This window comes from Geospiza fortis, unplaced genomic scaffold (genome assembly GCF_000277835.1).
Source record: "Geospiza fortis unplaced genomic scaffold, GeoFor_1.0 scaffold450, whole genome shotgun sequence".
Taxonomy (NCBI): domain Eukaryota; kingdom Metazoa; phylum Chordata; class Aves; order Passeriformes; family Thraupidae; genus Geospiza; species Geospiza fortis.
The window spans coordinates 368,624-393,472 of record NW_005054416.1 but is presented as its reverse complement, the minus strand read 5'-3'; the positions used below and the strand labels follow the sequence as shown (position 1 = coordinate 393,472).

The window sequence follows — 24,849 nt, the reverse complement described above, 5'->3', positions numbered from 1 at the left end:
ATTCCTGCTTCTTCTTTTTATCAGAGGCACTGATCTCAAAGGTCTTATCAAGACATTTGATGAGAAAAAGGCATTTCTTTCCATCTTTGTCAGGCAAGGCCTAGAATGGGTAACAATAAAGATTAGCTTTGCAAACACGAAAATCTATAAAGTCAAACAGCATCTATGCACTTATGTGTCCCAGAGATACAAATATCAGCACTAAGAGCCTGTATTAAAAGGGTGTTTATGAAGTGGTGTCATATGAAGTAAAAAAGCTCTGTTAAAAGGTACCAGGAGTCAATCCCACACACAAAAAAGGATTAATTCTGATCTTTAGAGACATACATTGTTTTTGGAGTGGTTTTACCTCTACACAACAGTTGCCATCCAGTATGATGTCTCCCTTCTTTTCCTTTAAATCTTCACTTACATAGTAGGAAATAATATTGGGTTTTAGCACAAACCATCGTTCCATCCAATTTTTCCGTTTGTGACCTTTTTTCAGCATGTAGCCCTGTTAATGCTGAACCATCTGGTCTTTTGGTTATGTAAAGGTGTAAAGACCCATTAGAGCACATAGAAAAGTTACCTCATAGCCCCAGATACTTTCAAAGTTAGCCAGTATTTCAGCCGTACCTTCCATTTCTGTAATCACATTCCCCAAACACTTACATACTTTTGTCTAACATTTAACTTCCAAAAAAAGTCAAATCAGAGGTGAAACTGAAACACCAACATCAATATAAACTATGAACAAGTCATATAGAAAGTATACTCTGTATCCAGAGTATTCCAGATTAAGAGGATGAAGAAGTTGGAAAGAAGACCATGGAACATTTTTCTGTAATGGCTTTCATCTATAACTGGTTTTAATACATGCAAATGTCCTCATACTAAATATATATATATATGTATAAAGAAATGTGCTGTGGCATACTTAAGCCAAAGATATCTTTCTCTACAGGTCTGAGGGGAAAGAAAACATTCAGAACAGTTGAAGAAGCTTTCTTGTTTAAAAAATAAACCAAACCAAACAAAAACCCAAGCACCCCTACACATACAGCTTATCTGTGCTCAGCTTTTCTAGCCACTGAAACGTGTCCAGAGCCAAGGCCGTGCCTATTCCCAGGTGCCACCCCACTCCCTTGCTCCACACCAGGAATGCACAGCTTTGTCTGCCACCCCCACACTCAGGGCTGAGCTCTGGGTGGTTGCAAGTCATGTGAAGAACTCCTGCAGCTTCAATCTTTCATGCTTTGCACAGCCTATGTGATAGCCAGGGGTTTTTTTTCCCTTCCTGAATTACCAAACTTGCTTTCAAAGCCAAGTCAGATTAATACTTTCCCCTCAAGTTTCTGCAAAATCTTTACCTATTATTGCAGTATCAGCTGCCTCTCACCTTCCAAGAACCCATTGAGAGCTCTTGAAAAGCAGGAGCTTTTTCACACCGACCATCACACAAAAGACACATCTTTCAGAACACTAAATACCACAGATTTAACTATTGCTGCTGCCCTCTGTAAGCCTTAGAGATCCAGGATGTGTTAAGGGTAACATGACGCTTGGTTATGAGACCATGTGTCATTAATTAATACCTTGAAGCAATTATGTGATTACTGCAGTAAACAGGACAATTCTGTGAATCAACAAGGTACCAGGATACTGAAATCACACAGAACTCTGCCCTCCACCGGGCCAATAAGTGTCCAAACTGCCCAAGAGGCACAGGGCCAAATCTTGACACAAACTATTTTTAAGTGTCAAGGAACCATTCAAAGGCACTCAGACATCCTTGAGAAAGAAGCCCAGGCACCAGGAGAGGAAAGAAAGGAGACACAAAACAAAACAAAAAAAGGTGTGGGGGAAGACACACAATGCAGTATCAAAACTGAAAAGAAATCAGATTTCCTCACAAGTTTCAAGTAGGATTGAACTGACACTGGTTAATTTATTTTCATGCTACCAAACAGCAGAATGACTTCATTTTGCCCTCAACTGACTTTATGTGTGTGTGTCCCCAGCCCTCACCTCCAACAGGCAACCAGCAGTTAACAAAAATAGACTTTTGCATTGTTCTGTGGGTATTCTGAAAGAATTTCCTGTGCCAAGACCTTCTGATGGTTTCTTCAGAACAGCTTAAGAAAGCCTGCCAAGAAATCCTTTGTTTCTTGCCTCACCAAGAAATCAAAGATGAAAAAAATTCTCTTGTCAGGTAAAAGTCAATTTTAAAGAGCTCTCTAGGTAAACTCTGCTTTGACCCCTCAGGTCCCTCTGGTACTTCCAATTCCTATGAAAGAAATACAGTTTTTAAAGGCATTCCTAAACTGATAATCCAGTCACTGGAAACCTGAAGAAAGAAGTTTGCTAAGAATACAAAGGCCAGCATGAATTCTGGAGTCTGAGTGCAGGTAAATAAATTGTCAGTCACGTAGCCTGCTAAGCAGAACAAGAAGGGACAAGCTCTGGAGCTCTTCCACACCTTTCTGCCCTGTTGAAGTGAGGCACTTGAGAAGCCAAAATATCCTGGTCCAGACCCCCTTGTTGGAATACAGAGGTTGTGCCCAGCTCAGCTGCATTTCCTACAGCATAACTGAAACTACAGAAAAGCATTTCCAAAGACTGAAGAGCTGTAAACAGAACTGAGAGCATGATGCAGCTATTTTGTGAACGAACAAGCAGCTGGTACTCATGTAAAAAAGGTAATATTTCAAGTCAGAGCCCACTTCTTTCACTTTCTAAAAGCAAGCTCTCCCAAGAAGCAACTCATTCATAATATTGCTACAACTATAACAATCTGAATAGCAGCACAATTTCTTTTACAAAAATAAGCTCATAATAAAGAAACCTTACAGATAATTTACCTAATTTCCTCCTGCTCATCATTCAATAGGGTAAAGAAATTTGAGCATAAATTGAACATTTTCTAACTAAAGCAATAAACAAGTTTACTTTAAAACATTAGTTCTCTGTGGTTCTTACCTGCTTGAGTACATCTAGAATGAGCTCATTAAAGACCTCATTGATTGCCATGGACACTGTCTGCCTGTCCATTCCTTTACTGAACTGCCCACTCCCGATGAGGTCGATCAGCTCCCACGCAGAGAGTCCCTCTCGACTGGTGTTGAGAGCAATCTTGTAATGGTCAAACTGCTCCTGCTGCCAGCCTGCTCCCATGGCTTCCGTGATTTTTTTCAGCAGATATTCAATCTGTGCAGAAACACAAGCAGAAATCCATCATTTGCAGAAAAACACATCTGAGAGCTATAAAGGAAGCTTCTCCAGAGACTCCCATTACAGTGAGTTTCCCATGCTCACATGTAGGCCCCCAAACGTAGGTGGTTCAATTAACAAAGGTTTTAAGCTCCTGTCTCAGCTGAACTCTTCACTGCCAAGCCCGTCCCTCAGCTACTCTCTTCCCATGAAAACAAAGAATTGAACCTGACAGCCTCATTTAATATTTCAGATTCCTACAGAACACATGGGACCTTCCCGGCAATGGCTTCCAAACTGTAAACGACTGAAGCATGAGAAAGCAAGACGTTTCAGAAAGTATTTTGTAAGCAAAAAGCAAACAAATAACAAAAAAATAAGAAAAGAAGGCTGTTTGGACTAGAAGTGAAATGAAAAATGACCAAAGGTATGATCTACACCTGACCCCTCTTCTCTAGCTCTCAAGCACTCCAACCCTGGACACAATCCTGACAGTTGTATCAAAAGAAATAAAAGAAACATTTCACATCTGCTTTTGTTTCCCAAATAAATTTTCCTTGTCCCTTCATCTTTCATCACTCTGTAAGCATTACCATGCACAGGACAGTAACACCAGTAACACTAGTCAAAACAAACAGAAAAATTAAAAAGAAGCAAGGAAGGCTGGGGCTCTTTAGTCTGTTTTCTTATGTTGGTTTTAAACTCATCAATGTTCATTTGTAGTATTTTAAAGTAAACCCATCTGCAGCTTTGAGGACATGCAAAATGCTTTTAACGACTCTCTAAATGAAATAATAGGTGAGGGCCTTCCTGCTACAGTTCAGAGTCACCTTTTAGTTTGTCTAATAGGCTTTTGAGTCTCTATGCAAGAGATTTGGGAGTACAAAGAAATAAAGAAGTGTTTTGGTCCCCCACACATTTCACCACAAGGACTCCCAGGCCTCAATATATTGTGGCTGCTGTTTCTCCTCCAAGAGGAACAGCCAAATCCCCTCCTTTCCCCCATGTCTCTGCTTAGGAAACACAAGTGTGCAGTAGCACAGTAAATCCCAGATCCACCCTGCAGAGGGATGTGCTTTTCCCACTATTTCAGCTCAGTGACTCTTGGTGTCACAGCCCCTGCTCCAGGGCATGTGGGTAATGCTGCAGCAAAAGGAGAAGCTGCAAAGCTGCTGCAGCACCAGGAGGAAAGTTCCTGCTCTTCTGAATGAGCTGGAGTACACACACCTCCAAGTTGCACCTGTCACATCCTCCTCAAGTCTCTCTTAGGAGAGGACAGCCCAGCCAGGCACAGAATATGCCCCCAGAAATTGTAGAGAGCATTGTTTGTCATGTCAGCTTTACCAAGTAAGACACTTCAGTAAGTTTTAGCTCCTCGCGCAGTTCTTACTAGCAAAGAAATGGTCTAACAGAGGCCTCTGCAGAAGTGGCATTCAAATTCACAGTCTTCAAAATAAGCTTTGCTGATTTTCACTCTCCAAAATCCTTAAATTAAAAAGACAATTCAAGGCTTTCAAGCATTGACTACCATAAATCTTCAGTATTCAGTTACTGGCAGGAAGCAGCTTACTTCCTACTCCAGACATGTTTCATAGAAAAAAAAACCAACCTAAAAAAAGCCTTCACAGAGTGCAAGAACAGGAGCACTGAAAAGCTGTTTCAAACCTCCTAAAACCTTGATTTTTTTACCCATGTTCAAAACACATTCTGCCATTCTGCTCAGTCCCTTTGAACAGCATGAGTTCTGAACTGTGATCCTGGACTTTGACTGAAGGAAAGCTAAAATAACTCAGGCTTAATTAGGTACATAATATATCTGCCAAAATACTACAAAATAACAGTAATAAAAAAAATATGAACTATAAAATTCATTGTTCCAGAATTTCACAACCTCTTACACTGCTTGAGGCATGGCAACTTAAGGCCTCAAGCTCTCAAATTCCTTTGGTTAATTATCTAAAAGTACCAGGTCTCACCTGCAGACAATGGAACACACACACAAAGAGCACACCAAAATCAATTTTTTCCCATTTCTGCTCAAGCCATGTAAATAAAATGTGGATCAAACTAATGGTCTGGAAATGATGCAATGCAACATGTACTAGCCAAGAGTTTTATCATAGAATACACTAAAAATAAGTCAACACATTGTTTCCTTCAGTGTCATTTGTACACATTTTATCTTTTTTTGGTTCATAGATTAGATTTAGCCATTTAAGTCTGTCAACCCCCATCTACAAGTCACTTACATGACTACAAATATCCTACAACCTCCCTAAAGTACATAAAATACTCATTACTTTAAACTACATTAACTCTTCTTAACTGAAAAATGACCTGTAGATGTTATAATTCAATTTCTATAACTTAAAAAAAATTAAAGGTTTATCTTGAATTCAGTCACATACATGGCTAACCAAAGTTGCCAGAAAAACTTTATCTGATCTATCTGCTCAACAGCAACAGTGACTTTTGCACAGTATGAATATGGAAGTATGAGGTAAATACAAAGAAATGAGTTGCACCAGTGTGAAAGCAAATAGCAACCACCCATTAGGTGCTCAAATGAGGAACCCCTGAGAGCAAATGACATTTCCCCTCCTCCACAGAGACATGTCAACCCAGCAAATAACTGACAAATTAAGTCTCCTGTCTCAAATATAAACTGCTCTTGTGGCTAAAAAGCAAAAGTGAAGCGACATTTGCTACTATTTTAACAGGGCCTTGCTTTCAGGTCAAAAATATGCAAAATACAGGTGCAAAAATACCAGGGAGTTATTAACACTACACACACCAGTAGGGACCCAGTGGCTCCACACTACCAAAACCAGCTTCCATGTCAAACTTTTCAGCCAGAATTTTGCCAAGAGAAATCCAAAATAATAACAAAGAACAGAGCTCTAACACGAGTCTGTTTGGGAGCTTCTTTCAGAGGGCACTTTCTTTTCCCCATGTTTCAGTGTCTATTTGTTTTCCTCTTCCAGGTATTCCTACTTCCATGGGGAATGAAGCATCATAGATTTTTCACAAATATTTCTGATACACAAATGGGTCTCTTAGAATGAGAAAAATAATGCCAAGGAGGCCTTCATGCCCAGCAGAGCACAGCAGACAAGGCTATTCTGGTTCACACTATTCAAATAAGGTTTGAGATATTAACAGAGCAGATGTTAAAAGTCTACTCAGGTTGTACAAAATTCTGTGGGAGTATATGTTACTGGGCCACAGCCATGAAAGCAGTCATATCCCCTCTCAGAGTCATCATCAACTCCTTTTCTTCATCCCATCAGAACATCACTTACATTTAAGTCAAATATTTGTTTCTTCCTTTCCACCAGCAAAACTGCATTCATTATCCAGTGTAAGCCACTACCTTGTTTCTTTTTTTTTCCAAATTAAATCAGTGTTAAGTGCAGTATAGGAAAGGTCAACTCAAGAAACAACCTGCTGTGTGAGCTGAAAACTATTTCATGCAGCAGCCAAGGAAGAAGGCAGTGAAATGGGAAGAATGCCAGGTCTTCCTAACTAAGTGACTAAGAATCTTCCTAACCACTGTCATCAACTTTGAGAGATCATGCGTCAATTAAAACCCCACACAAGCAGTTTTCATTCTTTTTATATCAGTTTCAATGTAATTTCTGAAGGGCCAAGGGTCAATTCCCAGTATTTCATTCACTCTTTCAGTTTCTGGTACTAGAATGCACAACAAGGAAGTGAACACGGCCATTAGAACACACTCCAGAAGAATCAGCACTGGATCAGATTCTCACCTCCCCAAGCTAAAAAAATATCACCTTATTGTGACATGCACAAAAAGCCACATAAGGCTTACTCCTCTTAGGAGGATTAGAAATGCCATCTGTTAATAAATTTCAAGATGAGAGGACAAGTGAAAAATGACTGTACAATTTTTCCTCACAAAGCCAAAAGCAGCAAATATGTTCGGTTTGTCTGAAACAAACTGTGAACACTGGATTACAACACTGAGTATGCAGCATGCAGTGTGTGTATCTCTGAATTTCACCATGAAGATTGGCCCAGAAACACAACTAACCACACACCACAGCTCCCGGGCGATAAAGCATTCCCAAGGCTGCAGTCACATGTCCAGAAATAAGAAAGGGGAAGTGCTTGAAAACCTTTTTATAAAACAGAAAATGTCTGGTTAAAAAATACCAAGACACACAAATGAGTCTGTAACAACTAAGAGGTGACTTGTAAGGAAAGCTCATGACAAATAGAAATATTTCTCCTCTTATGAATTCAGTTCTCTCCACCTTTTTGCCTTCATTTTATCCCTCCCATGGAAGAGGTAATGCCTGCAAGAGCTGAAGGAAACACACACTTGGATGTCTGCATCTCAGATGATCCAATGGAAAATCTGGCTGTGGGGAGGGGAAGGAGCTCCCAGCCAGTTCCTGCTTTCTGCCTTGGCACATGAGCACCTTTGCAAAACAGACAATCATGGATCTCTGTTCCTTCCCAGCTCTTCCACGTGCTCTCAGCTGCCCACCAGTAGGCAACAGAAGGAACACTGGAGTGCAAGGCCATTCCCAGCTGTGCCCAGTGCTCCCTGTAACCATCTGTCTCTGTGTCTCCTGTCTCTGTTGTCACCTGACTTCTCCCCGTAACACAGAGGGATCCTCTCAAGCTTGAAGTCACATTCCAAAACTGCACACCCCAACCCAATCCCTTCCCCACACTGGATTTTACAAACCTTATCTCCCTCAAGTGCAGGGCTGACATCCCTCCTTCCAGGGCAGGTGAGGAGCACAGGCCAGTGACTGCCTCTGGCTTTCAGCCTGGCCTCTGCTGAACAAGAAATTTCTGGCCCTTGCATCACCTCTCCACTGCTTTCAGATTCTCTCTTGGGAACTTCTTTCCTCACTTTGCTCTTTCTAAAGCTCTCCTCAGCCTGCATCTCTGAATCCTTTCCAAAGTAGCCTCTTTTCCCTTCTCTGGATGAGCTGCAGCCATTCCCCACTTGCTGCCCATTGAACCCTAGGTCAGGGAATCAAGACTTACACTTTGTAGCTGGGGGTAACAACCCTGCCACATTCAGCTGCCTAAAAGGAAAGGCCCAGCACATCAGCACCAGTGCAAAAGTAGATGACATGGGCAAGAAGGAAAGACAGTGCCTTCAATATTTAGTCAGCACAGTGCAAATAAGGTGAAACTGCACTCAAGCAGTAGGCTTTTCCAGATATGAGATATTAAATCTATGAAGTGACAGCAGAAACCACTTATCTCATTTTTACAATTGCAAAAAGAAAAAAAAAAAGTGGAAATTCAGACTCCCAAGCATGTCTCAAAGAGCAGCTGCTCCAAGAAGGAAGAAAAGACATCCTTACAGCCACATGAAGTTGTGTTAACACATTCACTGGAGACAAAAGAAGTCTTGTAATTTTCAAGATAGGATACAAAAATCTTCAAGGGATCACCCTTCCAAACTGAAAGCATGTGGCAAGTTTCTCAGTTACTTATACAGTGGAAAAGAAATAAACAAACAAAAAAAACCAAAACAAAAGCCAACAAGTGGAAGGGAGTGAGGAGGGGGAACAGCTGGATCCCACACAAACAGCTGGATCTCTGAGCCAGAACTGCAGTAGATGGCGTGTTGCAATATTCTCAGTCAACGATCAGAGCAGGGCAGGGCAGGAGAGCCTGCTCCCTGGGTGGGAAGGGTAGTCACACATGAGAGGTTTACACTGCTCTCAGAAAAACATCAACAGCACAAACAGCAGGGCTTCCATCCCCCTCCTCCTCTCCTTCACTTTGTAAAAATCCCCTCACTGTACACATGACCTGCAAGGCATTTTGTAAAATAGGCAGACATAAAACATCTGAGAAAAAGCAAAACTGGCTGAAACTGAGACTTTGCATTTTTACTTTGGGAATTTTGTGCAGAGAGCAGATGAGTAAATGGGAAATTTTCCAGAAGTACAGAGAACCTGATGCAGGACCAGTGCAAAGCAGAAAGGACTGAGTTCAACAGGCAGCATTCCTCCAGTGGCTGATTACATTACCTGTGTGGTCTGAGGGAAGGTGGAGTGAATACAGGCATTGTATATGATAAGAACAGAGCAGCCTTTCTTTGTCAGTCAGGCTCTGTACGCTTTCTTTAAACAAATTGCACAATTTAAATCTTGCTGTAATCAAGCAGATGCAGACACAGATCCACAATCAGAATTTTTTAAATAATCCAAGTGTAAGAGCAGTACAGGTTAACCTGGACATTAAAGATGGGAAGGAAAGGAAATAACAGCACATACAAAATCTGGAAATCAGGAAATTCTCAGCTCAGTCCTGACTCTGCAGCACATCTGCCAACACTCAGACATGCTGCCATTACCTGGCAGCAGCCACAGAAGGCAGCACCAATCTAGGGCTTCCTTGATGGAGAAGGGGTGGGGAGCAACACCCCAGAGCTGGCAGGGCTGAAGCTTTTAACCATGCCAGCAATTCAGGAGATGTGAAATGCCTGCCCACAGGTAAGCCAGGCTGCACAGCAGGGAACACATTGACAAACCAAAGAGGTGGATTTCAGTCCCAGTTTTGGCATTTTTTAGTGGCTCTGACCTACCAAGCCAAATATAGCAGCACTAAGAAAGAGCTGTCTTAGCTTTTATAACCATGATCCCTGTTTCCCAGAACCAACAGAAACAAATGGGACAGCAAGCAAGAAGACTGTCTCATTTCTCATGGGCATACAGCATGCCAGGCATGGGCCAGTCTGGTAAAACCAGAAATGTGCAGAGTGAAAGCGTCCTGCTAAAAAGTGAGTGAGAAAGCAAAACTGAAGAGTTTATTTTGATAGGAGAGCTATCTGTACTTGAGGGTTTGGCACAACACCTTTGAGTCCCCCAGTTATGTTGTGAGTGGCATGTTAATCAGACTGTTTTGATCCCTGGCTGTTCAACAGCTTGCAAATATTTATTATTCCATCCTCCAGTGCTGAACTGCAAACCACTGGGATTTGCATACACAGTTTTGCAAGGGGTTATTTATGCCAACAGTTCTGATCTTTCTGCTTCTTTCCCCACCCATCCCAAAGGGGAGAATAGTGGAGATACCAAAATCTTGCTTTAGGGTTAAAATACCTATTTGAGTGCTGCCAATACTTGTTCATGAACTGCAAGTATAAAGAGATCTCTCTGGTATTATTCCCTCCGACATTTCAAGCAAGAGTGTTCAGGGGCTGGCTGGTTTTATCAGAAACAGACACCATCACAAAATTTTGTATTGTCCTCTCCATCAGGAGGGTGATATGAGACTGAAGACTCATCTTGCAAGTCCCAATAACACAGAACATGAGGGCATTTTTTTTCAGAATCACATGGAACTTGTAAAATTGTAACCACCTATAAGCAAGTGCAGTGATTAAGGATCACATCCATGCATATCCTGTTTATCCTGTTCAGTCCAGGCTGCTTAAATGACAGACACACAGAGCTATTGATATCTCAAGTATCCTGTGGAAATCCCCATATATCCACCCTGGAAGACAGAGAAATGCATCTGAGGCCTTACAATTCTAAAAGAGGGGAATAAAAATTTTAAATTAAACAATATTTCCTCTTAAATCTCTAGGGAGTACCACACTTAACACAGTTCAACTGAGACATTAGGCAAACTGGTGTTAAAGAGCTTAAGTTTTTGTTTCTTACCTCCTCAGGTACAATGATTAAAGGGTATTTGTCCTCTGACAAGAAGTTAAAAATAACCCACACTTTAAATGCATCTTCATCGCTAATCAGCAAAGGACTTTTAGAGAGGTTCTTTTTAGCACAGAGAGTCCAGCACATCCTGTTGAATTCAACTTTGTCAAAGTTCCCTTGAACCTAAAGAGAAGAAATTGAAGAACAACAAAGAAATTGATATGCACGAATGGCACAGAAGAGCAGATAAACAATGTTTGTCAGGTTTCATCATATAAAAAACAGCAAGAAAATTGCAGTTTGCACAAAACACCAAGGCCCAAAAAGAGCACTGTAACAACCCAGTCTGACTTCCTGCATGGGGTAAAATAAAGGATTCCTCCTAGCAAAACTGACATCCAACCTCCAATTTCTGGTTGAGTTGATTACACTCTGACTCCATGGAAAGGAGGCTACAGTGCACTCTGTGTTTCCTCCAGCACATCAGCTTCCAAAACATCTCCAGAATTCAGTTCCAGCTGCCCTCCTACTGCACTGACTTACTGAGATTTTATATAGCAAATTTGGAAACCAGCACAGCCAAATCCACATGTGGATATGCTAAAAACAATATTGGAGCAACAACTGGGAAGGACCTTAGTATGTTTTTTACTTCACATTACTTTAACTCTTGAAGAGTATTCATAAACACAGAATAATCTTTTTCCTCAAATGCTAATCCACTTAAAATCTTTGTTTTTTCCCAGGCTTGCACACCTTCACCTCATTGATACAAAAATCCCTCTTTTTCATTATCCTTTATCATATCTAGCAGCTGCATCTACAGATCTGTGAATTATTTATACAGGCAAGAGCTCTAATTTACTGTTTAGTTTTCAAACCCTCCCTTAAGTTATACATTAAACCTATTTATTCTCTCCCCATAACTTAGCAATGCTATTTCTTTATCAATGTGTTACTGATTAAAGCATGTTTGGCACCGTAAGGGAAGCCCCTTTGAGATTTTTAGAAAACACATCTAAGGAACAGGTTCTTGTACCTCTTGTGGTAGTGAGATCAGTAATGGTCAGTGGTTTTTTTAAAGATAAGCCAAACCACAGATCTCAGGTGCTTGAAGAACACCAATGCAAACTGCCTGATTTCCTGCCCAGTCTGGTAAGCAGTCAAATATAGCGACCACACCACATTGGCTCAGTCAGTGGCAGACATGGGAAGTCAATGAACTGATGTGGGTACAGGAGAAAAGGAGGGGAAAAAAGATAAAAAAATAAATACAAAAGTAAACAAGAAACCAACCTGATGACAAAAACAGTCTCCAGGCCTAAGAGTGAGACTATCAACAAAAATCATAGACTTTGCATGCTTGCAGAGGCCACCAACCTGAGTGGAGATGCAAGAGGCTACACAGCTGCCCTTTGAATGGGGTGGCAGCTGTAGGAGCCAGAGCTGCTCCAGCCACAAGCTCAGCATCTGTCTTGTTTGCACAAGAAACACAGATCTTGAATGAAACATCAACTGAATGAACAAACACCCTCTGGATGAAGGGCTAGAAGTCAGGATTCCTCCTTCTCTGTTCTATTCACCAGCACTTCACTCCTTGGCTACTCTTGCCTGTGCTTTTTCTGCATCTTCTCCACCCTGCCCAATGAACCAGGACTTCTCTTCTAGAAGTGTTTTTCCCACCCTGACAGTGTGCAGTTCCACCTTGGAAATGTCCTGGCAGTGCACAGGTTCTGCTACCACAGCAAAACAGGAGTGCAGCCCCTCAGACACTCCTGTCAAAGCCCAGGTCACCTGCAGCACGTCCCTGCCACCAGGACTGTGCACCAGGAGCTGCAGGAGGTTTCACAACCATCTTACCACAGGGGAAGAGGTCCCACAGTGCCAGCAATCCCACTTTAGACATGTAAGCCCTTTTTTCAGAATCCAGATTTGGTTCTGAAATGGACTTTGTGGGGCCCATGTGCCATCCAGAACAGAGACACTGTTTAGGAATTATTCAGGACAATAAAAACATTAGCAAACAAGCCCTGGCTCTCCAAAATAACAGCTCCAAAAATATAGCAAGCATTGGCAGTGTAACTTGCATTCATGAAGTTGCCTGGAAGACGAGATAACCTAAGGTTTGAACAAGGTCTCCCCTCACCAGGACTGTTCCCTGCTCTGAATAAGGCCTGCTGTAAAATGGCACCACTGCCATCACTGAAAGGAAAACATTTCCAATTGGTATTTAAAGATATACATTGTAAATAACAGAACATGCTAAAATATGGTAAAGGAACAAAGTAAAACCGATATGGAGACACTATACTGGCAAATCACAGCTCCCTGCATAAAGAGACATTTACAGAACAAGGCAGGTTTTGTTGCAGATGCAAGAAAATTATGGATACATCTATCTGCTGAGTAACAAGATGCATAAGACTGGAAATCACCAATCAGACAATACTAATTACTCAAATCATTTACTGAAATTACCTATGTAAATAAAGGAAATTAGTTGTAGCAAATGTACCTCGCTTAACTACCTTGTCTTTCTTCACAATTGTCCCTTTCTTGATGATTCTTTGATTCTATATAAGGAAGCTTTATTGCAGGGTAAGTCAGCACAAAAAAAAATATAAAAAGTTCCAACTGCGTTTAAGAGTAAAACACGAGTTATTTCCAAAGGTTACAAAGTCCTCTCAATAAAAGTCTAAGTCACAGCTATATAACTAGTTTAAAAGAAATTTAAGAAATCATCCACAAAATATTTATGAATGTCTTAAAGCAAATATCTTAAGATCAAAAAAACCTTTCTTGAGCCAGTGGCTCTTGCTTGAATCAACCAATTCACTGCAAGATGCAGGACTGGAAATTGAGAGAACTTCCTGTGTATCTGGGAGTATAAAGCATCACTCCTTTTTCAGTAGCTTTGCTTACTAGAATATACTAACAGCAATTTTTCTACTATCACCCCATCTAAAATAACAGATTACGCCTTGGAAAAATAAAGAAGGAGTTTCTTGTTTGCTTTTTTTGTTTGTTTGTTTTAAACAAAGAAGACACACAATGAATCAGTGACTTCATCCCACTGCATGTTGTCTTTTGGCACTGATGTAAACTCATCTCTAAAAGAAGAGAAGTCACAGACAAGATTTTTCCTGTCCAAAAAGATAGCCTTCTGTCCAAACAACTTCACTAATTTTCTTATTTACCAGCATTTAGTCAAGATCAAATAACATCAAGCTATAGATAATTTAATCCTTTTCCTTAACACTTCAATCTTTTAAGATTAACTGATGATATGGATATATCAGGCAATCACTAGAAGCCAGATCAGCATATGAACAAAACAAACAAGAAATTATACACAGTCATGCTCTTCCCTTTCAAACCTACTTACTTACATAGCCAGGTCTGTCATTTTAATATAGAAGTGTTACTTAAATGCCATTTTGCTCTTCATTTCCATAACTATTCTCCCTAGAAACACCCTTTAAAAATAAAGCATTTTTATATTTGAAAAAGTCATACACATCTCTTTTGGGTTTTCTTTACTTAATGGCTTGCTACTGTCTACAAAGACTATTAACCCACTGTGGTTCAGCCTCTCCCACTGTAATCCTTTGGTCAAAATAAATTAAGGCCTTCTCTTTTTTCCCAGAATTTGGGAAAAAATACTGCTTGGTCTCCACAGGATCTCAGACAGCCAAGATGAAGCAGAAAGGCTATCACAATTTCTTAGGGACAAAGCAGGGTTCTTCAGCATCAAACAACCAAGACATTAAAGAGTTATCTTTACATGTATTAAAGGCCAACAACTCCCACACATCAAACAGGACACTCTTGGTGTGTCTCTCATACTCTGGGTGGGAGAGAAACACAGACTAGAGAGGTAGAGAAGCTGATAAACTAGATAGAAGTTGATAAGCTAGATAGAAGCTGCCAGACTGCATTATATATATCACATTTTCCACCACTATTAAATGAAGGAGCAGAAATCAGTAAGTGTGGCTGAGGAGTTTGCATCCTCTGCAGCTGCTGCACTGGACTTCTCGGCAGTATGTCAGTTCAGGACTTCTTCACATAACAAAAGAGCAAACAGCTCTGTTTCTCTGCAGCCACAACATCAAAGTTTGAGGGTTTCTGGGGCTGGCCCTCAAGTGTACAAGAAATCAGTGGTGTTGAAGCTGACGTTTCCACCATCACATGAGCTGTTTTCGCTGCCCAGCCCAGTACGTGAACAGAAGACAGAAAAAAAGCAGGAAGATCATTGTCTGGGGCTTCCTAACTTTCCAACCCAGTGAGCACCTATTTTACAACACGATAGAGAGAAGAGGGAGAGGGAGAGACCTGCTGGCTTTCCAGAGTTTCTCCTGAAACAAGGCACAACAGAAGACTGACTAATGCTCAGACATGAAAGGAAAGAACTTGCAAGACAGAACTTCACAACACACCCTAATGTCACCCACTGTAACCTTCTGAAGGGATCTGTTTATTAAAGTACTTTGTGAAAAACAGTGAAGATATTTTTACCCTTTCTGTTTGTAAAGGAGTCTGTGACAATACTCTGTTGCAGCTGCAGTATAAAGTGGGACAACCTACAGCTCCCCGACACATTCACATAAATTCAGGCTGAGGTGCTTTATTGTCACAGCATATGTCACAGTTGAGACAGCCACAATACACAGAATATCCCCATACAATTTCAGAGGGCTTCAAGCCTCTGCCCTTCTTGTTCTTTAGCACAACCTTTTAATACTCCTCATGCTGATGCACTGCACCTGTGAGCCCTCTGTTACCTTTGGTGACTGGTCAGTAACACCTCAGCACTCCATGGCTCATCACCTCCAACACTGCTCACCTGCTTCTCACAGCTGCAGCCCATTGCGGATGGGGCTCAGCCACAGCCCCACTCCCAATTCCCACAAACTGAGTGCCTACTCTTTATTAATATGAGCACAGTTCTGCATGAACACAGCTCAGGCAAGGGCCAGATGTAACAGGAAATACGAGATGTAGAGAGCAGTGCATCCTTCCATTTTTAGGCACAGGCTCCCCAGGGTAGCCACCCCATGAGGACCCCTCAGACACACTTCCAACCTGTGTCTCCACACCAGCAGCAGCCTCCTGCAGGCACCAGCTACCACAAAGACACTCCAACAACAAAAGCTGATACAAGAAAGCACAGAATACGAGAATTCAAAACTTACCTTTTCCAAGATGAATTTGTTTAGATAAGGCATGTAACCCTGATTGGAAACTGGTCCTTCGTCATCGTCCCTAAAGTGCTCTTCCAAGGCCACTGGATCATGGGGAACGTTTAACACTGTGCACAAGTTGTGAGAAAGGACCTATGGACAAAAGAGAAACCAGTGACACTGCTGTCAGCCTTAACCATGTGTTCCCTCCAGAGCAGACCTGTGACTCCAAAACCATGTGCAAAGTGACACTTTGATGTCACCACAAGTTCTGCCCCACAAAGTTTTGCAAAACATAACTAAAAAATCCTCACTTGATGGTTTCAGAGAGCTGATTGTTACAGAAGCAACGTGAGCACAGAGAGGTCCAGCCCTAGAGAGCTACAAATGCAGCTACACAAGCTCCCCTTTGTACATATATCCCCATGCAGCTGAAAACCAGGAGAGGCATGCAGGAACACCAGAATAATATTTGCAGAGTGAAGTCAGATAGCTATCAAAACAACCACAAACACCTAGCCTTTGAAATTATAAATATTTGTATCTAGTGAAAATGAGTAACAAAGAAAACAATTTAATGTGTAGCTTTAGTTTACAAAGAAAAGACTATTCAGATTAAAGCATTAACTATGGATTTCTCTCATCTGCTTGTTTTAGGGCTGCTTCTCAACATTGACCCCATAGTTCAGCTGCAAAGGAAAGTAATGTTACAGAAAGAGGAAGGGTTTAGGTGTGCTTCTCAAATTTTTATTTTAAAAAGCTATTTGCATGAAGTATGTCACAAACTTGACAACCACTAACACTCACGTCTGTTCTTGAGAAATGACCTTCAAGAAGAGACTACACACTTGACTGATTTTAAGGAAGTACTGAATTACTAAAAACAAACTAGCCAGCACACCTCAAGTTCTTCAGCCCGAGCTGAGCTTTGCAAGCACAGACCAACACCTCAGTACCAACAGGAAGGCAGAACCCGGGCAGGAGCGACTCCTGTGCCATCAGCACTTCCCAAAAACCAGCAAAGCACCATCCCTCCCCCTGGCTGTTCACACTGTCTGGGTTCAGGTCAGACCTGTAACAGGCTGCCCACTGCACCCCTTGGCATGATGCAGAGCTGAGCCTCTGAAAATCATGTACCACCAACATGAGCTGGGTTAAGGATTTAGTATTACACGCCCTGCCACAGTTTGCGCAGAAAGAAATGCAAAAAAGGCAAAAAACACAGCTGAAAATATTACACAAAGGTAAAACAGATCACATCTTTTCAAAAGGTATGCTGCCAGTGCTATTATTTTTTTTAATCGACAACTACATGGGACAAAGTGCAACTGAGTTTTGTGGGTTTTATACAGAATTTTAAAAAACAGACCAAAGTGATGCAAAGGGAAAGCAGTGAAAAAAAAAGTGCAGAAAACTTATAAGCATGTCTATTTAGGTGAGTAGACATAAAAGATAGTCAAAGATGAAGTAGCTGTAAAAGAAGAAGTGAAAGTCTGAAGTTGTCAAAGCCTAGGAAATCAAACCAAAGCTACACACTTAAAATGTCTGGGCTTTCCCCCACCCACCTACCCCCAAGAAAGAAGAAAATGTACATTTACTATTCTGATGCATGATAAGGAGACAGCAGAATCTCTGTGTTAGCAGAAACTATTACAAAGATGGCCAGAGATGTATATTCAGTTCAGAGGAACATTCCTCTCTACATACCTCCAAAGTTAGACTTGCTTTCAGAAAAGGAGACATTTCCATGAGAAATACTTATTTTCACAGATGTATGCTAACACTGAGGCATTAGAGCTTACAAGGTCTACAATTTTATAAAGAATTAAAACAACAGCATCAGCCATAGCACAACAAAAGCTGCACTTCCCAAAGCAGCAAAAGAGCATTTAGAAGTTACCACATTTCACAGCACTCTCCATCAACACTTCAATCCATCCTTGTCTCTAACCAGATCAAGTATTTGAGTCCATGTGATTTACATACAGGGTTGGGGGATGTACTACCACGTGTGCTTCCCCTTCTATTTAAGGCTTCTGCTGTTATTTATAGAAGCTTGAGGGATTCTTGAATTTCTGAGAGAGAGAGAGAGAGATGACCACTGTTTTCCAACCACACTGGAGTTGCTAATACTATAACTAAAAAAATACTCAGCTAATAAAAACATTCTGAAAGCATGACTGATTTCAGCTTACTCCCAAAGTAATTAAAAAGTCTTGATAAAATACTTTCTTATCATGTGCTTTCTACATATTTGTCTTCTTTTTTTGGTGTTCCTGCTGTGCTTGGGCTGACAGAAACCTAGGTGCTTTCCGCATCAAGTGACCAACTTACCAGGAAAGAATTCCACTTTCAATTATTTTCTAAGATTTGCCTTATCTGTGATCTCTCTGGTGCCCAGGGCTCTCTTTTCATAACTCAGGAAATTCCTCGGCGCCTGCCAAAGCTGCCGTTCTCTAACACGGCCAAGCGCCAGCTGAATTCTTCATGTGCAGGGTAAGCCAGAAAAATTCTGCCCTGAGGTCTCATTTGGTTTGGTTTTGTTCTCTCAAATCACATTATCTGGACCTGAAGATACTCTATGTTAATTAACCACCTAAAAAAACCCCAACAAGTAGCTGAGCACTAGACTAATTGGGGTACAAAAGAATCTCCTTGCCTTGCAGAAGCTACATCAAGCATGAGGAAGTTTTGCAGCAGTCAGGATTATTCCCCCAGTGCCCACAGGGCTGCTAGGCAGCTTTCTCCTTCCGCATTTATCATGCTCTGGATGCCACATTTAACAATTCAACTTCGTGCCAAAGCCAGCTCCTGCCCCAGCCCACAGACTCATCCCTGCTGCAGCACATGGGCACAGTGGGGTCCCCAGTTGGGGTCTGAGACAGCACAGGCAGCCTGCACGGGGTTCATGACACCAGCGCACTCCAGGTACAACAACTACTTCACTTTCAAGGGAAAGTTGTTAAGAAAGATGCCTGGTGGCATCCCATCTTTCCCTGGGAACACTGAAGGTGTTCTGTTCCAAATACAAATACAAGCAAGCTGAATGCCAAAGGTCATCACAGACTTTGGATTTACTTTATTATGCCCCGTTTCATGCTGCTTTACCTTCAGGTCTACTCTGCCACAGCTGGTCCCCTCTTGAGTTCTCTTTTTCCAAAACTTTCAGCACGTGTTGAATTGTTACCATCTGAGTAGTTTCCTTTAACCATGTCCCATAAAAGTGATCTGCATTTCTACAGGGAGAGGGAGAATCTACTAGACTGCTTACTGCTCAGTGACAAAAATTTGGCCCAGATGACAGTGGGAGCATTACCAGGGCAGACTAATCCTGCAGTAGCCATTGTCAGCTTCTTGGTAGTTTTCTCTTTTTCTTTTCCATCTTTCAGGGGGGTCCTCCCACTCTCCGTCTCTTTTTCAGATTTTAAAATGTTGGCATCCCAGATCCCACAGCTCCATTCAGTGGCTTTGTGTGAATTCATTCCAAGACATTCTTGGCTCATCTCTCCCTAACATCCATGTCAGCAGCCAGCAGGCCAGCCAAAATAAGGCTACTCACAAGCACTTTCCCTTTTTCTTTTATGACCAGTGCTAAAAGCAGCATCATATAAGCCCCTTGTCACAAGCACCAGGTCATTTCATCCAGGGTACACCGTACACACACCACATCCTGCACCATCACACCCCCAAGGTCCAGCTTCCTTATCCACTCAGGTAGCACATACCCATCTGGAGCCTCATTATTCAACATCAGGGTTTCTGCCGCAGCCTCTTTCCCAGCTGGATGAGTGTATTCCAGCCCAGGTTCCTGACACTTGTGCCCTTCATCCACATCAGCTCCTGTTCCTTCATTTGCTCCTTTCACTCCTGGGCACTTGCAGACCCCTCATCACCATTTTCAACAACTTCACCCTTCCTTTTGCCTTCATTATCTGCACAATCCCCCTTGGCCTCCAGTTACATCCTGGCGTCAGCATGCATCTGCCCACAGAGCCAAGGCCTTTCTGTCCTGGGGCTCCCAGCCCTTGGGAAGAGCTCCTTGTAAACATACTCCAGGTACTGAACCTTTCTTCTACATCTTCCCTGACAAAAGAGAATCACAGAATCCATTAGGCTGAAAAAGACCTCTGAGATCATGAAGTCCACCCTGTGACAGAACAGCACCATGTCAACCAGACCACGGCACTGAGTGCCACATCCAGTCTTTCTTTAAACACCTCCAGAGACTCCATCAGGTGAGTCGTCTTTCTTTAAACACCTCCAGAGACTCTATCAGGTGAGTCTCCCTGGGCAGCCCGTTCCAATATCTAATCAGCCCCTCCGTGGAAAGATTCTTCCTAATGTCCAACTTGAACCTCCTTAAGGTTGCAGCTTAAGTTTTTGTCCTCTTGCTGGTTGCCTGGAGGAAAAGACCAATCCCACCTGGCTACAAGCTCTCTTCAGGCAGTTATGGAGTAGTAAGTTCACTGCTGAGCCTCCTTTTCCCAGGCTACACATGCCCAGCTCCCTCAGCTGCTCCTCACAGGACTTGTGCTCCAGACACTTCACCACCTTTGCTGCCCTTCTCTGGATTTGCTCCAGCACCTCAGTGTCCTTCCTAAACTGAGGGGCCCAGAACTGGACACAGCACTCGAGGTGTGCCCTCACCATGCCCAGCGCAGGGGACAGTCCCTGCCCTGCTCCTGCTAGCCACACCATTGCTGATCCAGGCCAGGATGCCACTGGCTGCCTTGGCCACCTGGGCACAGGCCTGCTCAAGGTTAAACAGGCTGCTGATCCACTGGGAGCTGCTCCTCTCAAGCACAGCCTCATGGCCCTGTCATTTCCTCAGGCTCCCTGTTTTAGTCTACAGGCTGCCTGTGCTTTCCTGGCACAACAGCATCCCTCCCTCACACCTCACTGACAGCACTGCCCTAACACACACACTGTGAGCCCTGCTGACAGTCCCAGAGCAGGACCCTGTCCCTGAGTCACAGTGAGTAATTTCCTACTGCCCTGCACCGCTGCACAAAGCCGATTGTCCCACGGGGTCCTGCCCACTCGGCCAGGCTCCCACCCTGCCCCTGCCTCACTGCATTGTTCAAGGTCTTCCTCTGTGGTCAGACCACCCCTCTCACCCCTGATTACACCATTCTTCCTCTTCCCACAGGCCACCAACTTCTCATCTAGGGGAAAAGCAAAGCAAAGGCAAGAGGTACAACAAGCCTGTAATACTCCAGAAATGAGAACAGACCAGTATGAATTTTCTAAGCCTGACAAGTAGTTTTGGTCACCCAAAGTTGTAATACAGGCCTGAGTGAGACATAATTTTCACATGTGGCTCACCATCCCCATTCAGCAGATAGAATCCAGGAGTCCAAGACCCCAAGACTCAGAAAATACACCCCAATACATCATGGAAAACAAGAACACCAAAATAAACCCACCGCCTAAGCAGAGACAAGTCACAAAGCAACAAGTGGAAGAGCTTCCAGAGAGGGTGTAAAAACTAATTGGTGGATTTTTCCAAGATCCAATCATACACACACACAGTACAGGCAATTTTGCTGGCTGTCAAGTGGAACCATATGTAAAACTTCAGAGTTTCAAGATCCACATGAAAAGTGAATTAACAAGTTCATTTTAAAGTTGCAGATTGTAAGATGAAATCAAATCTAAGTGCAGGAAAGGAAGTAATTTGGATGTAGCTCATGCTGGAATCAAAGCAGCAGCTGTAACTGTGTACACAGAACTTACACCTGAGCCTTGCTGTATCAGTGTTTGAACATGCCAAAAAACACACTGGCAAAACAATGACTGTGTCCAGCTTTAAAGCTGTAATTTAAGAACAGAATACACAAATGTTTCTGCTGATGTAGAAAAAAAGCCTAAGAGCTGCAGCCAATGCAACAGTAGAATTTCTGAAGACTATCAGCTGAAAAAAAAGATAGAAAAACCCAAACAAACAAACAAACAAACAAGTCAGTGCCTACTGGAAGCAGACAATATTCAAAATTACACTGAGGACTGATTTGACTGTCTCCTCTCTCAGCAGCTCAGAACATATACAAAAGATACAAATGGATAAAAGACATCTCATGATATCCTTACTATTCCAAGCAAGTCCCATTTTTGCCCTCAAGCATTTGCTGTTTCTCCAGACTACAAAACAGACCAAACTGACTCACCTCCATCCATCTGCTCTAGATCTACTGAAAACAAATGAGTGATGCAAACCCTTTGCAGTAGGGCCTCAACTACAGAACACACACACACAGATATTTATTTTCCCCATAGTATTTAAAGTTAATTATTTATTTTTATGGAAGGATCAAAGGTCACTTCTAGGCAGAGTAACTAAAAATCACTTCCTTTAACAACCAAACGTTATTACCCTTAGGAATTTCCCTGAAATGTGATGGCACCACCTTATACTGGATTACACAAACCAAAGACACATGGCCAGTAGGTTTTCTTACTGAGAAGGGAAGACTTCAGCAGGTTCCAACACTGCCATTCTCACAAAACAAAAAGGTTTTTATAATTTTTTAAAAACAGCCATTCCACTCAATTATTAAGCATATTTTTCTAATATCATAGATCTCTACTAACCTGTTGGTCTCCAAGCATCATCACTCCATTTTACAGGAGTGCTGTACCTTCCTCGTGATGATGAGAAACACTTCATTGGGAGACACCTTCTAAGGACAACACAGTCCTATCTCTATCATACAGGAACTTCTCTTTTCCTGTCCTGCCTGCCCTTTTTGACCATGTGGGGCTACTGCCACCCTGCACACCTTTTCTCCCCAGCAGGACCATCAGCTTGACACCATACTCAGCATTTGCCACAATAAGTCTATACAAGAACACCTTCCCTCCTGAAAACTAACTCTTGGTGGCCACAGAGAAGGTGGCAACCTCATTTCAGACTTTTTTCTGCACTCGCAGATCCTCCACCTGACATTTCCCACAGGAGCTTCTATGTCACAGAGCTGCACAAACACACAAAGCCCTGCTTTTTTTGATGACACTGTACCAGCCCACCAGCACGCTGGCAGCTTCTGTAGCCACTTCATTCAGGGCAGCACCTGAGTGCAGGAATATGCCCTTTGCTAACAGAGTGACAAAATTATCTTTTGTCTCCTTAAAAAGGAAAAAAGCACAGGAGTTTCTCTCCTCAATTAGGTAAAAAGACACCTCACAGGACCTTAGGGACTTCACCTCAAACTTAAGGATAGCCAATTAGACAGAAGCCAAAAAGTCCTGCCTAAGCAATTTACTAGAAAAGACGACAACAAAGGAACTAATCACTTTTGTGAGGTGTTTTACCAGGAGCAAGAGCCTCTTACACTTAGCTCAGTTTTTCTCTGTAAAGAGCTGTGTTATTTTGCCTTTTAATAAAACTTTTCTGTTTCCAACACTGCCACAGAAGCCATCCTGCTGATTTTATACCATCTGAAGTAGCTGAGCTATCTCAAGTGTGATATAGATCTCCAAGAGCTTATAAGACCTAGCTCGAAAAGACCATTCCATCACCTGAGGTTTTGCACTGGCCTGCACCACGACATCTGCAGATACCCTCAGGTGAGGGCATGGAGCACACCAGGAGTGCTGGGCAGCATGACAGGAAAACAGGATTCCTATAAAAAGCAAGATGATAAAAACAAAAAAAAAAGCTTCTCTTCAACCTGCTTCAGTTCATCCTGCAAGGCTGGAAGACAAACACTCGCTTTCATTGACACCCCTGTGAAGAACCCAGGGCCTGCACACATTTTCAGCTGGAGTTCACAGCCAGGTCTGGCGTCTGGCCCGGATCCTGCCCCGCAGTCACTTCTGCCCGAGTCCGGCTCTATCTCACAGCCCCATCAGCCCAGCAGAAGAAAAGGAGAAGAGGAACAGGCCGCTTGCAGCACGCTGCCAGCTCCGGACCCTCATTACATAATGCTAAAAATAAAGTCCATGAGCGAAGAGCCACGCTTGGGAACAGCACCCACAGCACGGCCACTGTCGCTGGTGGAGTTAATCCCACCAAAGGCACAAACCTCGGCTGATTGCTGCTGCCCACGCAGCCCCAGCGCCGAGCACAAGGACCCACAGTCTCCAATGTCAACAGGTGTTGCGTTCCTATTCAAAATATTTATTTAGCCAGATTCCTGCTATTATTCCCAGGCCAAGACGGTCCCATAAAGCAGGGCCAAGACGGGACTGGATTCAGTGAGCTGCCTGAGAGCTCTTTTAAGAGCACAAACACTACTTCAGCGTATAAGCTAAGGAAAGAATGGCACAGTTGGAGCCTCTTGACTAATTCTCCTGTTTATATCCAAATAAGAGGGCACTGTGGAACCTCTCTCTCCCCTTGGCAAGCTGTGAATTTCACTTGGACACAGCCGACCCCTATAGACGGGACCTTGTGGCTACCCCACAAAAGATTTTGGCCAGAAAGGGTAGCAAGGACATGTGGTTGAAAGCGGACCAGAAGCACAACAAGGGTTTGTGCGCTGACATCTCGGGGAGGACGGAGCGGAATGAAAATCAGCCTGCCCGGGCTCCAGGACGGCTCCGCGCCAGCCGCCCGCGGGACGGAGGTGGCCGGGGCCCGCAGGGACAGCGATGCCGTGGGACGAACGGCGGGGAGAACGCGATTTACAGCGCCCAGAGAGCCCCAAAGCGAGCGCCGTGTGCCCCCAGAGCGGCCGCCGCACGCAGATCCCAGCCCGCGCCCCGTGCCCGCGGCGCCAGCGCTCGGCGGGGACCGACCCCTCGCACCCCACCGGGCTGCCGCCCCCCGCTTGCCTTCAGCTGGGACTTGGAGACCTTCCCCCTGCGGTCCAGGT

At 43.0% G+C, this 24,849-nt stretch overlaps 1 protein-coding gene across 1 annotated transcript in view; it reads right to left on the bottom strand.

Annotated features, from left to right (window-relative positions):
• Positions 1-24,847, bottom strand: part of SWAP70 (switching B cell complex subunit SWAP70) — a gene marked incomplete at its 5' end in the record, with an annotated part of 35,231 nt that extends 10,384 nt beyond the window's left edge. The window contains 6 exons of the mRNA XM_031061483.1: positions 5-100; positions 350-496; positions 2,962-3,189; positions 10,860-11,033; positions 16,046-16,186; positions 24,809-24,847. Coding sequence (XP_030917343.1) covers positions 5-100; positions 350-496; positions 2,962-3,189; positions 10,860-11,033; positions 16,046-16,186; positions 24,809-24,847 — 825 coding nt within the window. The remainder of the gene's footprint in view (positions 1-4; positions 101-349; positions 497-2,961; positions 3,190-10,859; positions 11,034-16,045; positions 16,187-24,808) is intronic.
• Between the last annotated feature and the right edge of the window lie 2 nt (positions 24,848-24,849).